A 16766-nucleotide genomic window follows, 5' to 3' on the forward strand; every position below is an offset into this window, starting at 1 on the left:
TGGTTATTCAATAAGAGTATGAATAAATGATGAAAGAGAGTCGAAGATTTCAAAAAACACTGAACTTCGTAAAGCATGTAATTCAAGACCAGTGATCCAATCCGCTCCTTTTACAGATCCACTTGGTAAACCAATCGCCACCAATCTCTTGACTTGATGATCTTCATCTTCATCTTTAAACTGACCGAAATCTGTTCCAAGTTGATGTTCAAGTACATATTTAGCAATTGGATCCATTGAGTTTTTAGGATAGATTAAAACAGAATAATTTCTTGAAACGAAAAATTGATGCCATCTTGATTCCGATTCGATTCTAGTCTTACTTGTGGTCCTAGTCATGATTTCAATATCTGTCACACATTTTAAAAATTTCATTCGTTGTTTGACTTCTGATCTTTCATCTAATCTATCTACCATCACTAGAACATCTAGACTAACACCTCTTTCTAAGAAATTACAAATGATCGAGTCCCATCCTAAGCCTTCTTCCAATTGATTAAGCTCTTCTAAAAGCACACACAATCTGCCTTCACCACTTTGATCGGACTGTCTCCGTTCATCTTCGAAATGTAATGTGTCATCTAAATGTTGGACTAATTGAGCCTCTAAACCAGGTCCAATAGCTGAAGCCCTCAATTCGCCTAATCCTCTCTCACACGATTTCCAAATGGCTGATGAATCCATTGTAGGCATCACAAAGCTAGGTAATTGACGTTCAAAGAGATCAAGGCTGAGTCTCAAAGAAGGCAACCCAGAGCTAGCTAACCAATCATCTTCAGAGTAATCAGTGAGCCTAGACCAAGGTTGAGATTTGATGAGGATCGGTGTCAAGGGTAATTCGACTCGAGTGATGGTTTGAGCATCTCCTACTATACACTCTAATCGAGTAGGTAGGTGATGATGATGAGATCGGATCAGTCCCGTTGCACTGATGATCTGATCTGATCTTGGTTTTTGAGGATCCAGGAATAATAAATCAAGAGCATTAGAGATCCAATCAGGATTGAGGTCTGATAATCCAAGTTCTGATTCGATCAAGAGGACCGCTTTTGAATCTGGGTGTGGATAGAATGAGTTGAGATTGGTGAGTTTTTGAACTTGAGATGGTATTGTAGATGGACAAGAGGATGGCGATGTGCAAATCAATGTGATGGAATGAAGCTGTAGATGAGCAGTTTGTGATGGTATTGATTTTAGTATGATGTCTAGGTTGATTTGAATTGGTCTACCAGGATGAGGTGCGATGAGGAGGGTAAACAGTGGCCAATTCCTTGATGATTTTGTGGTGGTGGTGGTTAAGGATTCGATTGAACTTGATGATTGATGATCTACACCAAATGAAAACCCTGATCAGTTGTTGTTTATCATGAAGTCAGGATTATAGACTTACTAGGTCTCCTCCAAGTTGATGATGGTATTCTAATCCACCAAATTGAGAAAGCCAAAGTAGTGAGTAAAGCAGTGATAAGAGCAGGTAATTTGAATGATGATTTCCTACGTGCTCTTCTTAGCCAATCTCTAATAGGTTTATATGGATGTGATTTGAAGTTAGTTCGATCATGGTCATTATTGAATTCATGATGATTTGAGTGTTGATGATGAGATTGTTGATCGATTGAAAGTAAAGTATGATGAGATGATTTTGAAGTTGATGATGAATTGGTTGATGACCTCATAGTTCTTTCTTCTTTCTTCTTTCTTCTTTGTTCTGTTGAATTGTATTTAACTTATCTCATCCCTTCTTTCTCATTCTCATTGATTCTCATTCTCAAAGCCTTTCTTTGAAAATATCGATCGACACTTGATTCAAAGGCAAAACTATGGTTCTCGAAAATGCATTTTAAATTAATCTACATATCACAACTCATCAATTCTTCTGAATCTTCACCTTCGATCAAAATTCTTCATCCTATTCGAATGCCAATCACCATCCCGATCATATGAAAAAGCTGACAAAAAAGAAAAAATTACCGAAGGTATATCGACCTTTGACCTCACCTCTTGAATGGAGCATAATGCAACAGCAACGGGACGTCATTTACTTTTTCAAAGTACATAATGTGTTTTTTTTCTGTACCAAGAACTGGCGCAAAACATCAATGGGAGAATAGTGTAGTGGCTATCACGCTTCATTTGCATTCATGATTCTTCGCATCTTGAAGAGGTCCCGGGTTCAATCCCCGGTTCTTCCATTTTTGAGGCTTTGTCCGAGTAAGTTTTAGAAACTCACATGAAGGACACTCTGGATCATGAACTTTTGGAGGGATTGCTCTTCTTGTCAAATTCGATGCTCGGGTGTTCATTGAAGTTATATTTTTGCCACCGCATTCCTCGAAATTGATTGAACACTCAGGAATCGGATCTATGTGATCAACTTGAATGAGATAAGTTACAATCCAGATATCTGACAAGAGCTTTGACAAAATGATAATATAAAATCCTATTCAGGAGAAGAGATAGACAGATTTTACATGGGGTTAGCTTTTGTATCTGAAAAGTATGCGAGTGCATAGGCATTACTTGTGGATTATATTCTAGCTGTTGGAGCTCCCTCGCCAAAAAAAATTCGAGTCTTCATATGCTGAACGCGCGTTATAAACAAATGACCAACATCGTGATATGTGCAGATGTGAATTGAAAAGTGTTTGTTGAGGAGATTCATACGAAACCTTTTCAATATCACAAGTTCGCGACAGACTATGCTCAGGCGTTGGAGGCAACTCAATGTACATCCTCTGAAGCAAGCTGGCTGGATTTAAATTTGAAAAACAAGCTACACGCAGTGTTCTTTCTTCGCTCCCATGTAGCATGGTAAGTCTGAAAAAAAAACTCAGTCGTGCAAAACTCTGATCCCCAACAAATGTTGACAAGTAATGCTTGTAAGTAACGCTTTGCAAAAAAAGAAAGGACAATCAGCTTATACATCAGAACCTGATAAGATTGTAGGCATGAGTTGCTTGATCAGGTATCTCCAAGCGGGGAGTGGTGAGTTTCACTTGGATATAAGCTACACTTCACGTATCCTTCAGCATAGTCCTACTCAACTCCTGTCTGTTGAATTTATCCAGAGCAATCTCTCAGTCCTTCTTTTTCATTTGACCCACAAGATTTTGTCTTCAAACTGATTAGCAAAATCATATTTCTTGGTGGGTAACACTTGCATGCCTCTAGATCAATATGATCCATCAGTTCATATGCATATCTCTTTGAAATTGATGATAGAAGTGGAACTTTTTTAGATATCTTATTTCTGAAATTTATACTTTGTTGAACAGCAAAATACCTTCAGGGATTTGCATACAATCATATTCATATTGATCGTGTCCTAGTGTGAACATATTCTCAAACCAGGATCAATAAGCCCATAATTTCTTGCATTCATTTTTTTCTATCAAAGATATCCAGGGAGCAATTCCCAGGTGGCTAATTTTAGATCCTGTCACTCATAGGACAATAGCCACTTCAGGATGCAATTTGGAGAGATTTATTGACCTTCTTATGATACATATATACTGGGTTGATTTGACTGCAAGGGTTTAACAGATGAATGTAATGAGAAGAGTAGTGTCTTTGTATTGAGGAAGGCATAGAAAGCAAATCAAAAATTTGAATGTTACTGATTTTTGATGTTTTCAATGTAACATAATCAGGTCATGTTTAATTAAGCAACCTTACCAGGGATTTCATTCTTTCCCACTTAAAATCCTTGTTATGTCCAATCTGTTTAATTTTGCCATTTTGGAATTTGTAAAATGTGCATTCTAATCAGAATATGATCAAGGAAACCGGCCCTCAGACTTACTTTCAATTTTAATCACTCTTGAGGTTGACAAATATATGGTTGGATGTTGATGATGTCTTTCATCATCAAAGATTTTGAACTTATAGTAGCCAAACTTGTATATCATGCTCAAGGAGAGCCTTCAGTTGAGACAAGAGCTTAATTTCAAAGGCTACAGTGGTAATATAAATTCACATTCTATGAAATTTCATATTTAGACCAAAACTTTAACCACTAAGCATCTTGCCAATTAGGATTGTTTTCGTTAAAGACCTATTTAGATAAATAATCACACACAACATCATTGATAGGAAAATCATTGTTTGTATTTGTTTATGTTACTTTTCTCTTCTGCTCCTCTTGTATATGTTGAAATGTTGGGTACTAAAGTTTTGAGAGGGACCTATTGTGAAGACTCAGTAGTCAAGCTCATGATGGGAGATACACTGGCAGTTGTGCAATAGCTACATCAAACCCAATAGGCTACCTAGTGCAATATACATGTGAAATCTTAAGCCCTTCAAGACATTGGTACTTCAGACCCACCCCAAACAGCCCCAAACCCCGTTTCAGGTTGCTTCTTTGGTCTTGCTTCTCTGAATATCTACAAAGATGCACCCCAAAATTGTCCATAAATCTGTGAATTCTTTACTCCATCACTCCAGTCAAGGAGGCTGCTAATGGGACAACCTTGTATGCCTGTTTTGTTCCAATTTTTCCATCAAACCCCAGGGGCGGCAAGTAGCATTTCGGCGTAGTTATGAGGTCTCCAACTCCGCGTCCTTTACGCGTCATGTGCCAACAACGATGGATTCCTGTTATAATTATCTAGCAGCAAACTTCCTTCATGCAAGGGTACAGCATGAAACCTGATCAGCTGTTTTTGCTTCTCCGCAGTTCTCATAAAACTCCGTTGAAGTCTCCGTTTGGGGAAAAGTTTTCATCGCTTTTTCCAATCAGATCCCATCAGTGTATTGTTGTATGGTCATATGCAGAACTGGGTCTCACCATTACATTTTGCCCAGTTTGAATGCGACTTGAAAGATTGCATCGGCCCCTCCTACCGACCGCGCCTTCAAATAGATTCAGTTTGAGATTCGAGTAGACTCCTGGAAGACTTTACGAAACACGATCTCATTGTGGGGTCAAGTTTGAAGCGTTTGAATTTCTGTTCACTTCTGTCACCTGAGCACTTTGGTTTCCAAAAGCTTGACCAGGATGCCCCGCCATACTTAGTTTTGCGGGCTGTTTTGAATAGGCAGTGTGCACCGATCCAAGCTGAGTCATTTTCCCTTGGAAAAATGAGCTAGTGGGATCCTTACATATATACCTTGAAGACCACGCATGAAAATGCGGGACTCTCAGCCAACGATAGTTGTCCCCGAGATCAAGCTCGGAAGCTGTGACTAGATAGGCTTTCAGTCCGATTGCTAACAGCGAGCATAGCCTGAGTGGCGAGGTTTTCCTGGCGCTTCCAAGAGTAGTCCCACCTTCCTGATAAGCTTTACCACTAATTTATGATCTTCTATTTGATACCCTGCTTGGCTGAAGACACACTTCACCTCCTAACATATAAGCCACTTCTTCATATACCCGAATCCCCCTTCATCAAAGTCACCCCGCTCAAGCAATTATTTCGAAATATTTCATAACACTAAAACACTGAAGCGCGTTCAATATGAAGAGTTTTGTAGCTGGCCTAGCAGTGATTTCAATCATGTACAGCCAGGCGACTCCCCTTCCTGCCGGTTTAAATCAAGAGAAGCTCAACCTCAGCCAGCTTCCCATCCGGAACGACCTGTCAACTACTCCAGAAATGCACACCGCCTTTCAATCTGCCAACATGAACTCTTCGAATAGAAAGTTCAAACCTGGATTATCCAAAGTTCAAAGTCAATACTTGAACAGCCTGCGAACAGATGAGGAATCCACACACCACGCTGGAACATCCCCGGCTCGTTTTCCTATATCCCCACCGACTCGTCAGAGGTTTTGGTCTATCAAAGGATTCAAAGTGATCCCTGGTCTTCGAAGTATGCCACGTAAAGACCAGAAGAAGGATGAAGGCTATGCCTCCTGGCTCTGCAGTTTGGTTACGAATCCAAAGGTCCCACATGATGCTGCTTTACCCAACATGGGGACTCGTGGTCCATCAAATGTAATGCAAATCAGTCACCATCCCTTACAACAGATAAATAATATCCAGATTGAAATACAAAGAATTCCCAAGAATAGGAATAGAATTCGTACAAAGAGAAGTGACCAACCTACTTCTACACCATCTGTTGAAGAAAAATCAAAAAACCCTTCTAATGAGCATCTTGGACGTGCTGACATTGCAGTTATTCTATCACTTATTGGATTTGTCACAATAGTTATTCTGATTTGGTTATTTGGAAACAAATCAAAACAAATATTAACTTTTTGGAAAAAATGAAGTTGATGCAGTTATAATTTGAGTTTTCAAAGGTCTTTGAGTTTGGAAATCATCAATGAGATCTGCTTAGCGCGTACTTAACATCTGTGTCCATATTTCATCTTTTCAGACGTCACTTTTTATGGAGAAGGAAACGCGTTATTTTATACTCCTCATGAATAATATCAGTTTGAATGTATATTGTAAAGCTTTTATTCTTTGAGTTATGTCAGCCTGAGGAGAATTGAAAGCAATTGTTGACTCCAAATAACAAACCATAACACATTACTTCCGGTCTCTTATTTCTCTCTTCTATGCTTGTTGTCTTTTTCGGTCACGAAAACCTGATATTCTTATATATACGCTCCGTTATTTGGCTTCCAAACAATCACAAAATCGATTCTAATGGCCAAAAGTTTTTATCCAAAGCTTCTTCCTTCCAAATTACAATTCTTTATTCATGTGTTTTCTGGAATTAATTATTTTCTGCTGAACCTATTTTATCAAGTAGCACTTTTGATCTCCCTTTGTGAAATTTTTGTATTGCTTTCTACACATCACAAGATTTCTGGAAGAATTGAATCATGAGAAGTTTCAGTCAAAATCCGCACATCATCATCACAGAGATCCACTAGATATCCTGAAATGAAGGGGTTTCCAAACCTTGCACTACTAGTACAGGTCACAACTACATGAAATACAAAGATGGATATTTGAATGAGAGGTATCATAAAAGATGTGTCAGACCATCCGCATCACACAATTTTTAATAACAGGATCATTGATGCCACTTTAGCTACGTATCTACACATCTACGCATAAAGATTAAAAAAACCTCCGCCTTGTGACCTTGTTTTTAAAGAGAATTCTAGCCTATTTTTCAGTAATATCACCAGCAGCCTTTTACCTTTTGATTATCCGGTTTTGTGGTCTTCAACACCAAAACCATCAAAAGTCAACCTTTTTGGTTGCACAACCAGATTTCAACCTCCCTAAGTCACTCACAGTCACCAGACATTTGGTCAGATTCAAGGGAACACGTATATCTTCATGAACATCATCTATATTAAACATGCCCCAGAATAAGGGAATGCGTGAACCGTACAGGTGGAAATGACATCATCGGGAGCATAGTGTAGTGGCTATCACGCTTCATTTGCATTCATGTTTCATCGCATCTTGAAGAGGTCCCGGGTTCAATCCCTGGTGCTTCCATTTTTCGGTCTTTTTATAACGCGTCGTTTTCCCACCGTGGTGATTTTGCCGACGATGACGTCATTGTGTTTGGCGGGGGTGGCGTGTTACTGTGAATGGGGATGGACAATGATGTAAAAAATGTCGTCATAGGTGTCAGTTTTGGCAGTTTAATCGGCTCGATTTGCATTTATTTGCACGCCAAATATGACAGAACTTGAACTGAGTTTTTGATGTTGTTGAAGCATTTCATTTTCTTCACCACCTGATCTCATTCTCGAGTCCGACAGACTAGAGAAATATCGCATAACAAGAAGAAGAAATCAAATCCGTCAAGACAAGAGATAGAGATATGTAGAGAAGTGATTGGATGGTTAATGTTGATTGATGAGTTGAATTGATTTGACTAATTTTCAAGTTAACTGTTTAAACTAACTTAAATATCTAAAAAGTATTGTTTCTCATCGATCAAGTGTAATAACCCCAACCTTCATTTCGCTTTTCTCTCTTCAAACTTTACATCATCGTATCTAATTTCTTTAGGTTTCAGTCATTCAGGATATTATATATATATTGTAGCTCTCTGAGTTTGGTTCTACCATCACTATCTTATCAAACTCTTTATCTTCTCTCCAAAAAAACCCACTTCAAACTAGTCACATCTTCATCATGTCTCCACCTGGTGTTCGAGATGTTCATAACCATCTTCTCTTTGAGATCGCTTGGGAAGTGAGTTGAACTAACTTTTCTTGCTTAAGCGAACTGTTTGTTGACTTGATTTCTCTTTTACATCCGATCACCACCTCTATACTAATAGGTTGCTAACAAAGGTCAGTGAATCTGGTTTTCTTCCTTCCCCTTCATCCCTCTCTCGGGTGCTCTCTCGCAAGGCTGTGGGGTAAAGCCCAAAACCATGGTCATGATGACGTACAGCTCCACCCGCCTCGATTCACCCCACATTATCAAACTAGAGACTCCACTAGCATCTCCTGTACAATTGTGACTTTTTTGGGTCTCCATTCACAGCTAGCCAGGGGTAGGGGACTCTGACGTCATCCCCGGCTTGGTCACAACTTCACAACTTTCATTCTCTTCATAACCATCCTCTGTGGTCTGGCCTTAGATCTAGATCGTCTTCAGTTTACTGACTTTCTTTGCTTCACATCCCGATCATCTTCCCAAACCTCGTGACAGTCGGAGGAATCTACACCGTCATCAAGACAAAGGCACCAGTGACCTGTCAAGAGTATGGGGACCGTTACTGTCTTATGGGACCTCTTTCCTATAAATCAGCCCCAATGGAAGTTGAAGCCATGGAACCGGAGACCCCCGAGTTGAGAGACTCGCTGCAATCGATGCGCGATCGAGGGGTAAAGTACCTCTACGGGCGTTGGTTGATCGAAGGTGGACCTAGAGTCTTACTTTTCGATACCGGTTGTGTGATGAACCGATTGGATGAATGGAAGAGTGACCTATGGAATCTAGCGGGAATTCCAACACCTCCCAATGACAGTGAGACGAACGACACGATTGTCTTTGGCTATCTTGTGGCTTGGTTTTTGGGAGAAGTGAGTTGGACACAATCTCTGATCACTTACCATTATTTCTTGACAATGTCTGATTCAAATTTGAGGAACTTCTGTAGTTTGCATCCCGTGAAACATCAAAGGCCATCGTCGGTCATTTTCACGAGTGGTTGGCCGGACTAGCCATCCCACTCTGTCGCAAACGTCATATTGACATCACCACGATCTTCACTACTCACGCGACCTTATTGGGCCGATATCTCTGTGCTGGATCGGTAGACTTTTACAACAACCTACAATACTTTGATGTTGACCACGAGGCCGGAAAACGTGGGATCTATCACCGATACTGTGTTGAAAGAGCTGCAACACATTGTGCGGATGTCTTTACTACCGTCTCGCATATCACAGCTTACGAGAGCGAGCATTTGCTCAAGAGGAAACCTGGTAAGTAAATTCATCTAAGAAACTTATTCCGGTGGATTCTGATCAGTCATTTGAATATAGATGGGGTCTTGCCTAATGGTCTCAACGTGGTCAAGTTCTCGGCCATGCATGAATTCCAAAACATGCATGCTATGGCTAAACAAAAGATCAACGACTTTGTTCGCGGTCACTTTTATGGCCATTATGATTTTGACCTCGAAAACACTCTTTACTTCTTCACGGCTGGAAGATACGAGTATCGTAACAAGGGAGTGGATATGTTTATTGAATCTTTAGCTCGTAAGTCACTTGTGAAACAAAACCGGCTCTGAGTAGCACTGAATGAAATTGTATTCAACACAGGTCTCAATCATCGATTGAAAGCGATGGGATCCAAGATGACTGTGGTGGCATTTATCATTATGCCAGCCTCAACGCACTCCTACACAATTGAAGCTTTGAAAGGACAAGCTGTCACTAAACAACTTCGGGACACGGTAACAGAGATTCAGAACCGAATCGGGAATCGCTTGTTTGAGATGACCGCTCGATACACCGGAACAATCGGAACCGAAGTTCCAGATGCCTCAACTCTGATGTCAAATGAAGATAAGATCCTACTCAAACGACGAGTTTTTGCCCTCAAGAGAAACTCACTCCCACCAGTAGTGACTCATAATATGTCGGATGATAGTAGTGATCCAATTTTAAATCAGATCAGACGTGTTCAATTGTTCAATGGAAGTTCGGATCGCGTCAAAGTGATCTTCCATCCTGAGTTTCTCAACTCAAATAATCCTATTCTTGGACTCGATTATGAAGAGTTTGTACGTGGATGTCATCTTGGCGTCTTTCCTTCGTACTACGAACCCTGGGGTGTAAGTCATTCAAAGTTTTGATCTTTTTGGTGATGATGGATGCGGTCTCATTGATGGATGACTTGGCCTTTCTTTTGTTAGTATACACCGGCAGAATGTACCGTGATGGGTGTACCAAGTATCACCACTAATTTGTCCGGTAAGCTCACTGCACCCCCAATTCCTCTACAAGGTTCACCTCACTGATGAGTCCGAAATTTGACAGGTTTTGGGTGCTTCATGGATGAGTTGATCGAAAACCCACAAGAATATGGGATTTACATAGTTGATCGACGCATGAAATCAGTTGAGGATTCGGTCAATCAACTCACAGATCAAATGTATGATTTCTGTACCAAGACTCGACGACAACGTATCAACCAACGGAATCGGACTGAACGACTATCTGATCTGTTAGATTGGAAATCACTTGGTTTAGAATACTCCAAGGCTCGTCAACTTGCTCTCAGGCGAGCTTATCCTGATAGCTTCCAGGCTGAGGATGAAGATGAGTTTGAGAAGAGCTTGGCTAAGTTGGGAAGACCTCTGAGTGCACCTGGTAGTCCGAGGTATCGATCTGGGATGATGACTCCAGGTGATATTGGAACTTTAACAGAGGTACGCTTGAAGATTAAATGTAGAAGACCAAGTTCAGCTGATGACTGTATTTCTTTTTGGTGTATGTGTGGTGAATAGGACATGGAAGGTTTGGGGACGTCAGACTATATGGGTAATGCACGCTGGGGTACTACCTCGACTATGAATCCTGAAGATGAAGAAGGAGGTTATCCATTCCCATTGGTACTTAAACGTCGAGCAGGTTCAGTTGGACTTGCATCAGGTCAAACTACACCAGGAGTGAGTGGATCGTTTGTGAATGGAAATGGAAAAGTGATGGCAGCAGGTAAAGAGAAAACTTTAAGTGAAGGAGATTTAAAAAAGGCTGATGAAGCTTTAAGTGGACATTAAGAAAACGGAGCCGTTTTTGAATGTTTTCTCTGTGTGTGTCATGTGTTTGTGTAATGGTACATAATGTGTATTCTATGGTTCAAACAGTTTCTCAATTCTTTCTTCTTCAGATTTGTTTTATGAGTTTTGAAGCTTGAGAGAAATCGTATAGAGTGAATGCAACTATGTGATCCGAATTATGATTGATTGGTATTCTTTTTGGTATGAGTTTTGTAGGAGAACTGAGCAGAGATTGGATTGTGAAGCTTTATTTTCTGGAACTTGGAAGTTGATTGAATGAATTCATTGTTGGCTTAATGAGTATAGAATTGCAAAAAAACATGGTATACAGTTTGGTGATCACACCTCAAGAAATATATCAGAGGGGTTCAAGTCAGAAAAATCCCTAAATTTAAATTTTGACCTGGCATACAATTTCTCACCACAGTGACATCAATAACCTTACTCATAAGTGACCTCATTGACCCCTCACCAACTTCTTGACTTCACAATCTTGTGTTCACCTCTGTTACTTCATTCAAGTTCAACCATAATGCCTCTCAAATTGTCTACTACATCAGGATCATCAAGTGATGAAACCATCAATGATCAGTCTCCATTCTCAGATTTTACCAGTTGTCAACCTGGGAATTGGGATCCTGCCCCCTGTGAGACAACAAGGAATGATTGATCTTAACATGCTTTTTTGTACACCAAAATAAAATCCTTACATGGCCAGCCGCGATGGTAGCTTCAGGCCTTTGCTAGTTACACATAGCAGACCTTGATTTCAATCAACATTGCTTAAGAGGCAGTCAAGAAGTCTTGAACATCAATGATGAAAGCAAGTCAATCTTTTTAATGAAGCTTCAAGTTGTCAAAGGGCTGACATGATGTGAAAGTCAAGATTTTGAACCCTTAATGTTGACAAGTTCGTGCACCAGCTGAAACCCCAGGCCTTCCAGACAAATTCCCCATGTTTCAGTTCTGGGTGGATATGTAGGTCCTGTGGGAAATTCTGGTCACGTCTTTGAGAGAAATAAGGGAAGGCATGTAATTGAGGCTCAAATAGAAAAAGAGAGGAGTTGATGAGTTGAGTTACATCTGCTTTGAGTCAATCATGAACTGCCCATCTTTGCTTCTTAAAGATCAACATATAGATCCTGTGTTTGCAGTGCCAGAGGAACAATCCGGCTCACACACTAGACAATGTTGCAGATTCATGCTCTCACCCAAAGCTCCATTAAAAACAGAAATGAGATCCATTCCATATCTGTACTGGTCTCATACAAGGCTTGGACCTGCAAGAATGGACTGCATTCCAGATGACTAAACCAGAAAGTCAACACCCTGCTTGAGCCAAAATTTGGATCTCTGATACCAGTCATGAAACCAACCCTAGCCCTGCCTTCAAGTTTGAGATTGATCTCTTCAATGTATCAGTCAATGAGATGAAATCAAAGACAGAAAGAATCTTGAATGAGACTGCAAATGGCATTGGGGACTATTTAACTGGTACCAATCCAGAAAAGGTCATAGGCTGGTGTGGACTTAACCATACTCAAGCAGGTAGTTTATCAAACCATTTCATGAAGCATGTGCTGGTTGGTCACTCAGCCGGAATAAATGTGAAGATGATAAATCCAATTGTGGTGGTCAAATCAACTGAAACCCAAAAGAAACCAGTGGATTTGATAACTAGATCTAAAGTTGGTGAGAGTGGAAGTACTGAGAACACTCGTCCAATACATGTCTCTTCTTATTATCAGCGCCAAACTTGAGCCAAGAGAAATCACAGAGGTTCAAGCAATCACTGAAGCAAAACTCCTTTGGTATTGGTGGTGCAACAGACTATATTTGATATCTTGATCCAACCAACAGTAGATACTGGGTTCATGTTGATTCTCAGATGATAAGAACCTGGGCAGATAGTTCCTTTTTTCAGCTGACTAATATTTCATTGTCCAGATCTTTTGTAGACAAACAGGCTCATCCCTTGTCACAATCAAAGTACCTCCCAAAATGCTTGAGTTCAGAAATTATTTGATTGATATCAATCCAAAATGGCAGGCCAAGTAGCGTCCACCAGTGTAGTCCCTCCAGCCAAGCAACCCAATACATAGAGTACTTTTGACTGACAATTCTATGTACAATCCAAAGTTATGTGGTGACTTTGAAGATTTTCTCTGCTTTGCAATAATCCATCCTGAAGACTCTGTCACTAGAGAGAAGCTTCTTACCTTGAGAGTTGATGACTGATTCCCTTCTTTCATGCAACATCATCATGTCCGGGCCTCCCAACCCGCGCGGTCTTTGCCTTGTAGGAATCACTCGTGCCAAAGCCGCCAGCCCCAGGACAGGTGCGTCAGGTTCCCAGAACCATCTGAGGCCAAAGAAGTTTACCCCCTGGTGTACCTTTACCCTTGACAAGTTGACAAACCAAATACCCTTTGGTGATGTAACGAGTTCCTCACAAGAGTCAAGGCTAGTAATGTACCAAGGTGACTTTGAATTTAGGAAGAATTCTGTCATTCGAGCCGGAGTGTGCACCGAGTGACAGGATTCTCCTCCGGGTGTTAGTTAACCTCTGCAAGCAACCCAACTTCTTTGCCACCGGTGCTTCTTCGCACACGCCCTGTTGTTGATTTATATAATATGAAGGTACTCACACCACTCCATTATGTAGAAATAAAATCAAATATCACTCATCGTAGCCGTGCAAGGCCTCTTCTGCACAGCCATGACTGAATCTTTAGGTGAAAATGAAGATATAAAAGGGAGCCTCTTGACTGTGGGTTTTGCAACCTCATCCATCTTCATCATCTAATCATCTGATCAAATCCATTAGTTTTATCTTTTTTTTTACGAAACTCTACGAATTACGAAAACTCTTCATCATGAATTTTACTTTCATCATCTTATCTGTCTTGGTCTCTTTCCAAGCTATCATGGCTTTACCTACTACTCTTATGCCTCGGCTTGAAAGCCAAATCGGCAAGGGCGGAAGAATCGATCAAAGATGTGCTGGCCTCTATAACGGTGGTTTTGCACCTGGTTTTTCCTACGATAATCGCGGGTTTATCTCTGTTCCGTTTACTTCGGACTTTTACTACTCGATCAATCGAAACTACGGATTTGATAGCTGTAACGGGTACGGCGGGCAATTCGCTTGGGGTCAGTGCTCCTACCCGGGCCAATGCCAAGCCTCGTACAATCACTACACGGGTATCTTAGGTGGTGTCTTAGGAGGTGTCGGTGGGCTCGTGAGTGGTGTCGGTCAAGCGGTAGGAGGTTTAGTGAGCGGTGTTGGTGGTCTTGTGGGAGGGATTGGGAACAGTCTTAGCCTCCTTTCGGATCAAGAACTCAAGGCGGTGAGTGTACCTGTCGTGATTCCCTATCCGTACTCCCAACGAACTGCTTACTCATATCCTCTTGTACCGTTTGTAGGACACCAAGCAAATTTAAATCATGAGCTCATGCAATAATCAACCGCACCTTGAAATGTTAATGGTACGTCTTCTTATCATGATTGATTGTCCTTTCAACCAGAATCTAATACATTTGAAACCATCCCATCATCATCTATGTTAGCAAACTTTTTGTTTTTGATCCAGTTTCTCTAGGCTTGTTCCCTAATTGCTTTAAACCATCAACTCAATCTAACTCAGAGACCCGCTTTGGGTTATTTGTGACTGAATACTTGTTGTCAAGGTTTTATTTTCATCCTTCAGCTTGATCAAATTTAATGTCTAGAAATTTTCTCCTTCATGTTACGCCATCATCTCAATCTAAGTCAGAGACCTGCTTTAGGTTATTTGTGACCGAATAATTGTTGTCAAAGTTTCATCATCATTCAGCTCAATAAAATTTAACGTTCGGTCAGATTTTTCCCTTTCTTACATCTGGGACCCTCGCTACAGTGGCATACTTTTTCAAGCTACACCGTGTTGATATTTAAGCTAAAGTAAGTCCCTAGGCTCACGACACGCAGTTAAGCTGCTGCTTTGATCAGAGCCGAGATGCCTTCATGAATAGTACTCGTAAGAAGCGGTAGGGTACGCTAGTTCGTGCACTCGAAGACCCCGGCTATGATCTTAAAGATTGGGTCATCTCCAAGGACGAAACATCCCCTTGTGCACCTGGTGCGCGATCGATGAAGAAAGTGAAGTTGAGGATCGCGTCTTGGAGACAGAAGTCTGAGACACTTTCCTGATGAGGAGTGTACCCAGACTCTTGCAAGTTTCCTTGCTTCCCACTTTTGGTATTCTATCCATCTTAGCCTTACTTCCTCATTCCCATTTGTCCTCTTTCGTGTTTCTCTTTTGATCATATTCTCGTAGAAATATCATGTTTAACCAATTAATAATCCCTATCATCAAACATAATCGATCCTTTACTCCTATTTTTTGTCGCTTTTTATAATCCAATTCTTTCAACTGAACAGTATCAACATGACAATGAAAGGACAGAAGAGAGCTATTGATGCTATAAATTCTGAAATCAGAACTACAGTCAATATGTTAACAATCAATCACCACGATCCACTGAGGCATCAAAACCAAAGCAAAGAAATTTGAATGGCTTATGTTGATCTCATATAGTTTGTACCAAACACTAGACTGATGTACAAACTATAAAAAGACTAAACTTTTAATGTGACGAAACGATTGGATTTAAAGATACAAGCTACATGCTCCGGATCAGCCTTGCATTTAACTAAATCCACAAAAGTAGGCCTAGTAGATTGACCCATGTGGACCAACTTTGCAGTAAGAAACTGTAGTAAGGACAGCTTCAGCTGTGAGATAAATTGCTTCAAACTCTTCCTTGAGGGTCACCTTGCGGTGAAGAACATGGGCACAACGGAATCATGCCTTGGTAACATCAAATGACTTCTTGATTGGTTTGTAGTCGTATGTGGGTAAATACATCAGAAAAACTCCAAATTGATCACAGAGCTCTTGGACAATGCCACTGTGATACCTGGAGCCATTGTCACAAGGACATTATTAGGTCCAGGCCATGAATTATTGACAGTGAGATTCACCTACTCAGCTACATTTTGTTCATATTGCTTGGTCAATCACAGGATTCACTAGGTATTGTGTGATGAATTCTTCAAAATCCTGCCAGTGGATTGATTCTTCAATCATGGATATGGCCAAGCAGCCATCCAAGGATACACGGCCGAATCTAATATATAAATAGCCAAAGGATCTTACCTAAGAAGATCAAACAATCAGGAGCAATCACCCTAACTTCATAGACAAAGTAAGCTTGTTGGCCTGGACACTGGGTTGGTTTGACCGTTCTAGTTACCTTGAGTGTCAGTGCTAGACAATCTCATATATCCGTTGCCAGGGTTGTGATCAAAACAAGGAAGCCTCATTTGACGGCAAGCCTGTATCCAAATTCATCAAGATAAAGTGTAGGGTCCTTCAGCATATCCTTGATGAAACTACACTCCTCTGCTGAGAGAAGCCAAGGAGATCCACACGGCTTACAGAAGGCTGGGTCTGCCACCACTGCTCAAGTCTTGTAATACAGCTTAACGCATTGCTTCAGAGAGTCTTTCTAATATGTAACTAGATTTCCCATCTCTTAGTGAGTAATACCAA

At 40.7% G+C, this 16766-nt stretch overlaps 4 protein-coding genes across 4 annotated transcripts; 3 read left to right on the top strand and 1 right to left on the bottom strand.

Moving 5' to 3' along the window:
* Positions 1-3: 3 nt before the first annotated feature.
* MELLADRAFT_68007 (uncharacterized protein) lies at positions 4-1676 on the bottom strand (the record flags this gene model as incomplete). Its single annotated transcript, XM_007416541.1, has 2 exons — positions 4-1346; positions 1391-1676. 2 exons carry the CDS (start codon positions 1674-1676, stop codon positions 4-6), a joined length of 1629 nt encoding a protein of 542 aa, XP_007416603.1.
* Positions 1677-5498: 3822 nt separating this feature from the next.
* MELLADRAFT_68008 (uncharacterized protein) lies at positions 5499-6218 on the top strand (the record flags this gene model as incomplete). Its single annotated transcript, XM_007416464.1, has 1 exon — positions 5499-6218. One exon carries the CDS (start codon positions 5499-5501, stop codon positions 6216-6218), a length of 720 nt encoding a protein of 239 aa, XP_007416526.1.
* Positions 6219-7923: 1705 nt separating this feature from the next.
* MELLADRAFT_50486 (family 3 glycosyltransferase) lies at positions 7924-11169 on the top strand (the record flags this gene model as incomplete). The annotated part of the gene is made up of 10 exons (XM_007416465.1): positions 7924-8120; positions 8209-8221; positions 8586-8959; positions 9037-9364; positions 9425-9643; positions 9707-10221; positions 10303-10360; positions 10427-10818; positions 10897-11073; positions 11113-11169. 10 exons carry the CDS (start codon positions 8061-8063, stop codon positions 11167-11169), a joined length of 2193 nt encoding a protein of 730 aa, XP_007416527.1.
* A 2876-nt stretch (positions 11170-14045) lies between these two features.
* MELLADRAFT_124019 (uncharacterized protein) lies at positions 14046-14613 on the top strand (the record flags this gene model as incomplete). The annotated part of the gene is made up of 2 exons (XM_007416466.1): positions 14046-14519; positions 14596-14613. 2 exons carry the CDS (start codon positions 14046-14048, stop codon positions 14611-14613), a joined length of 492 nt encoding a protein of 163 aa, XP_007416528.1.
* Positions 14614-16766: the final 2153 nt, after the last annotated feature.

This window comes from Melampsora larici-populina, assembly GCF_000204055.1.
Source record: "Melampsora larici-populina 98AG31 unplaced genomic scaffold MELLAscaffold_61, whole genome shotgun sequence".
Taxonomy (NCBI): Eukaryota; Fungi; Basidiomycota; class Pucciniomycetes; order Pucciniales; family Melampsoraceae; genus Melampsora; species Melampsora laricis-populina.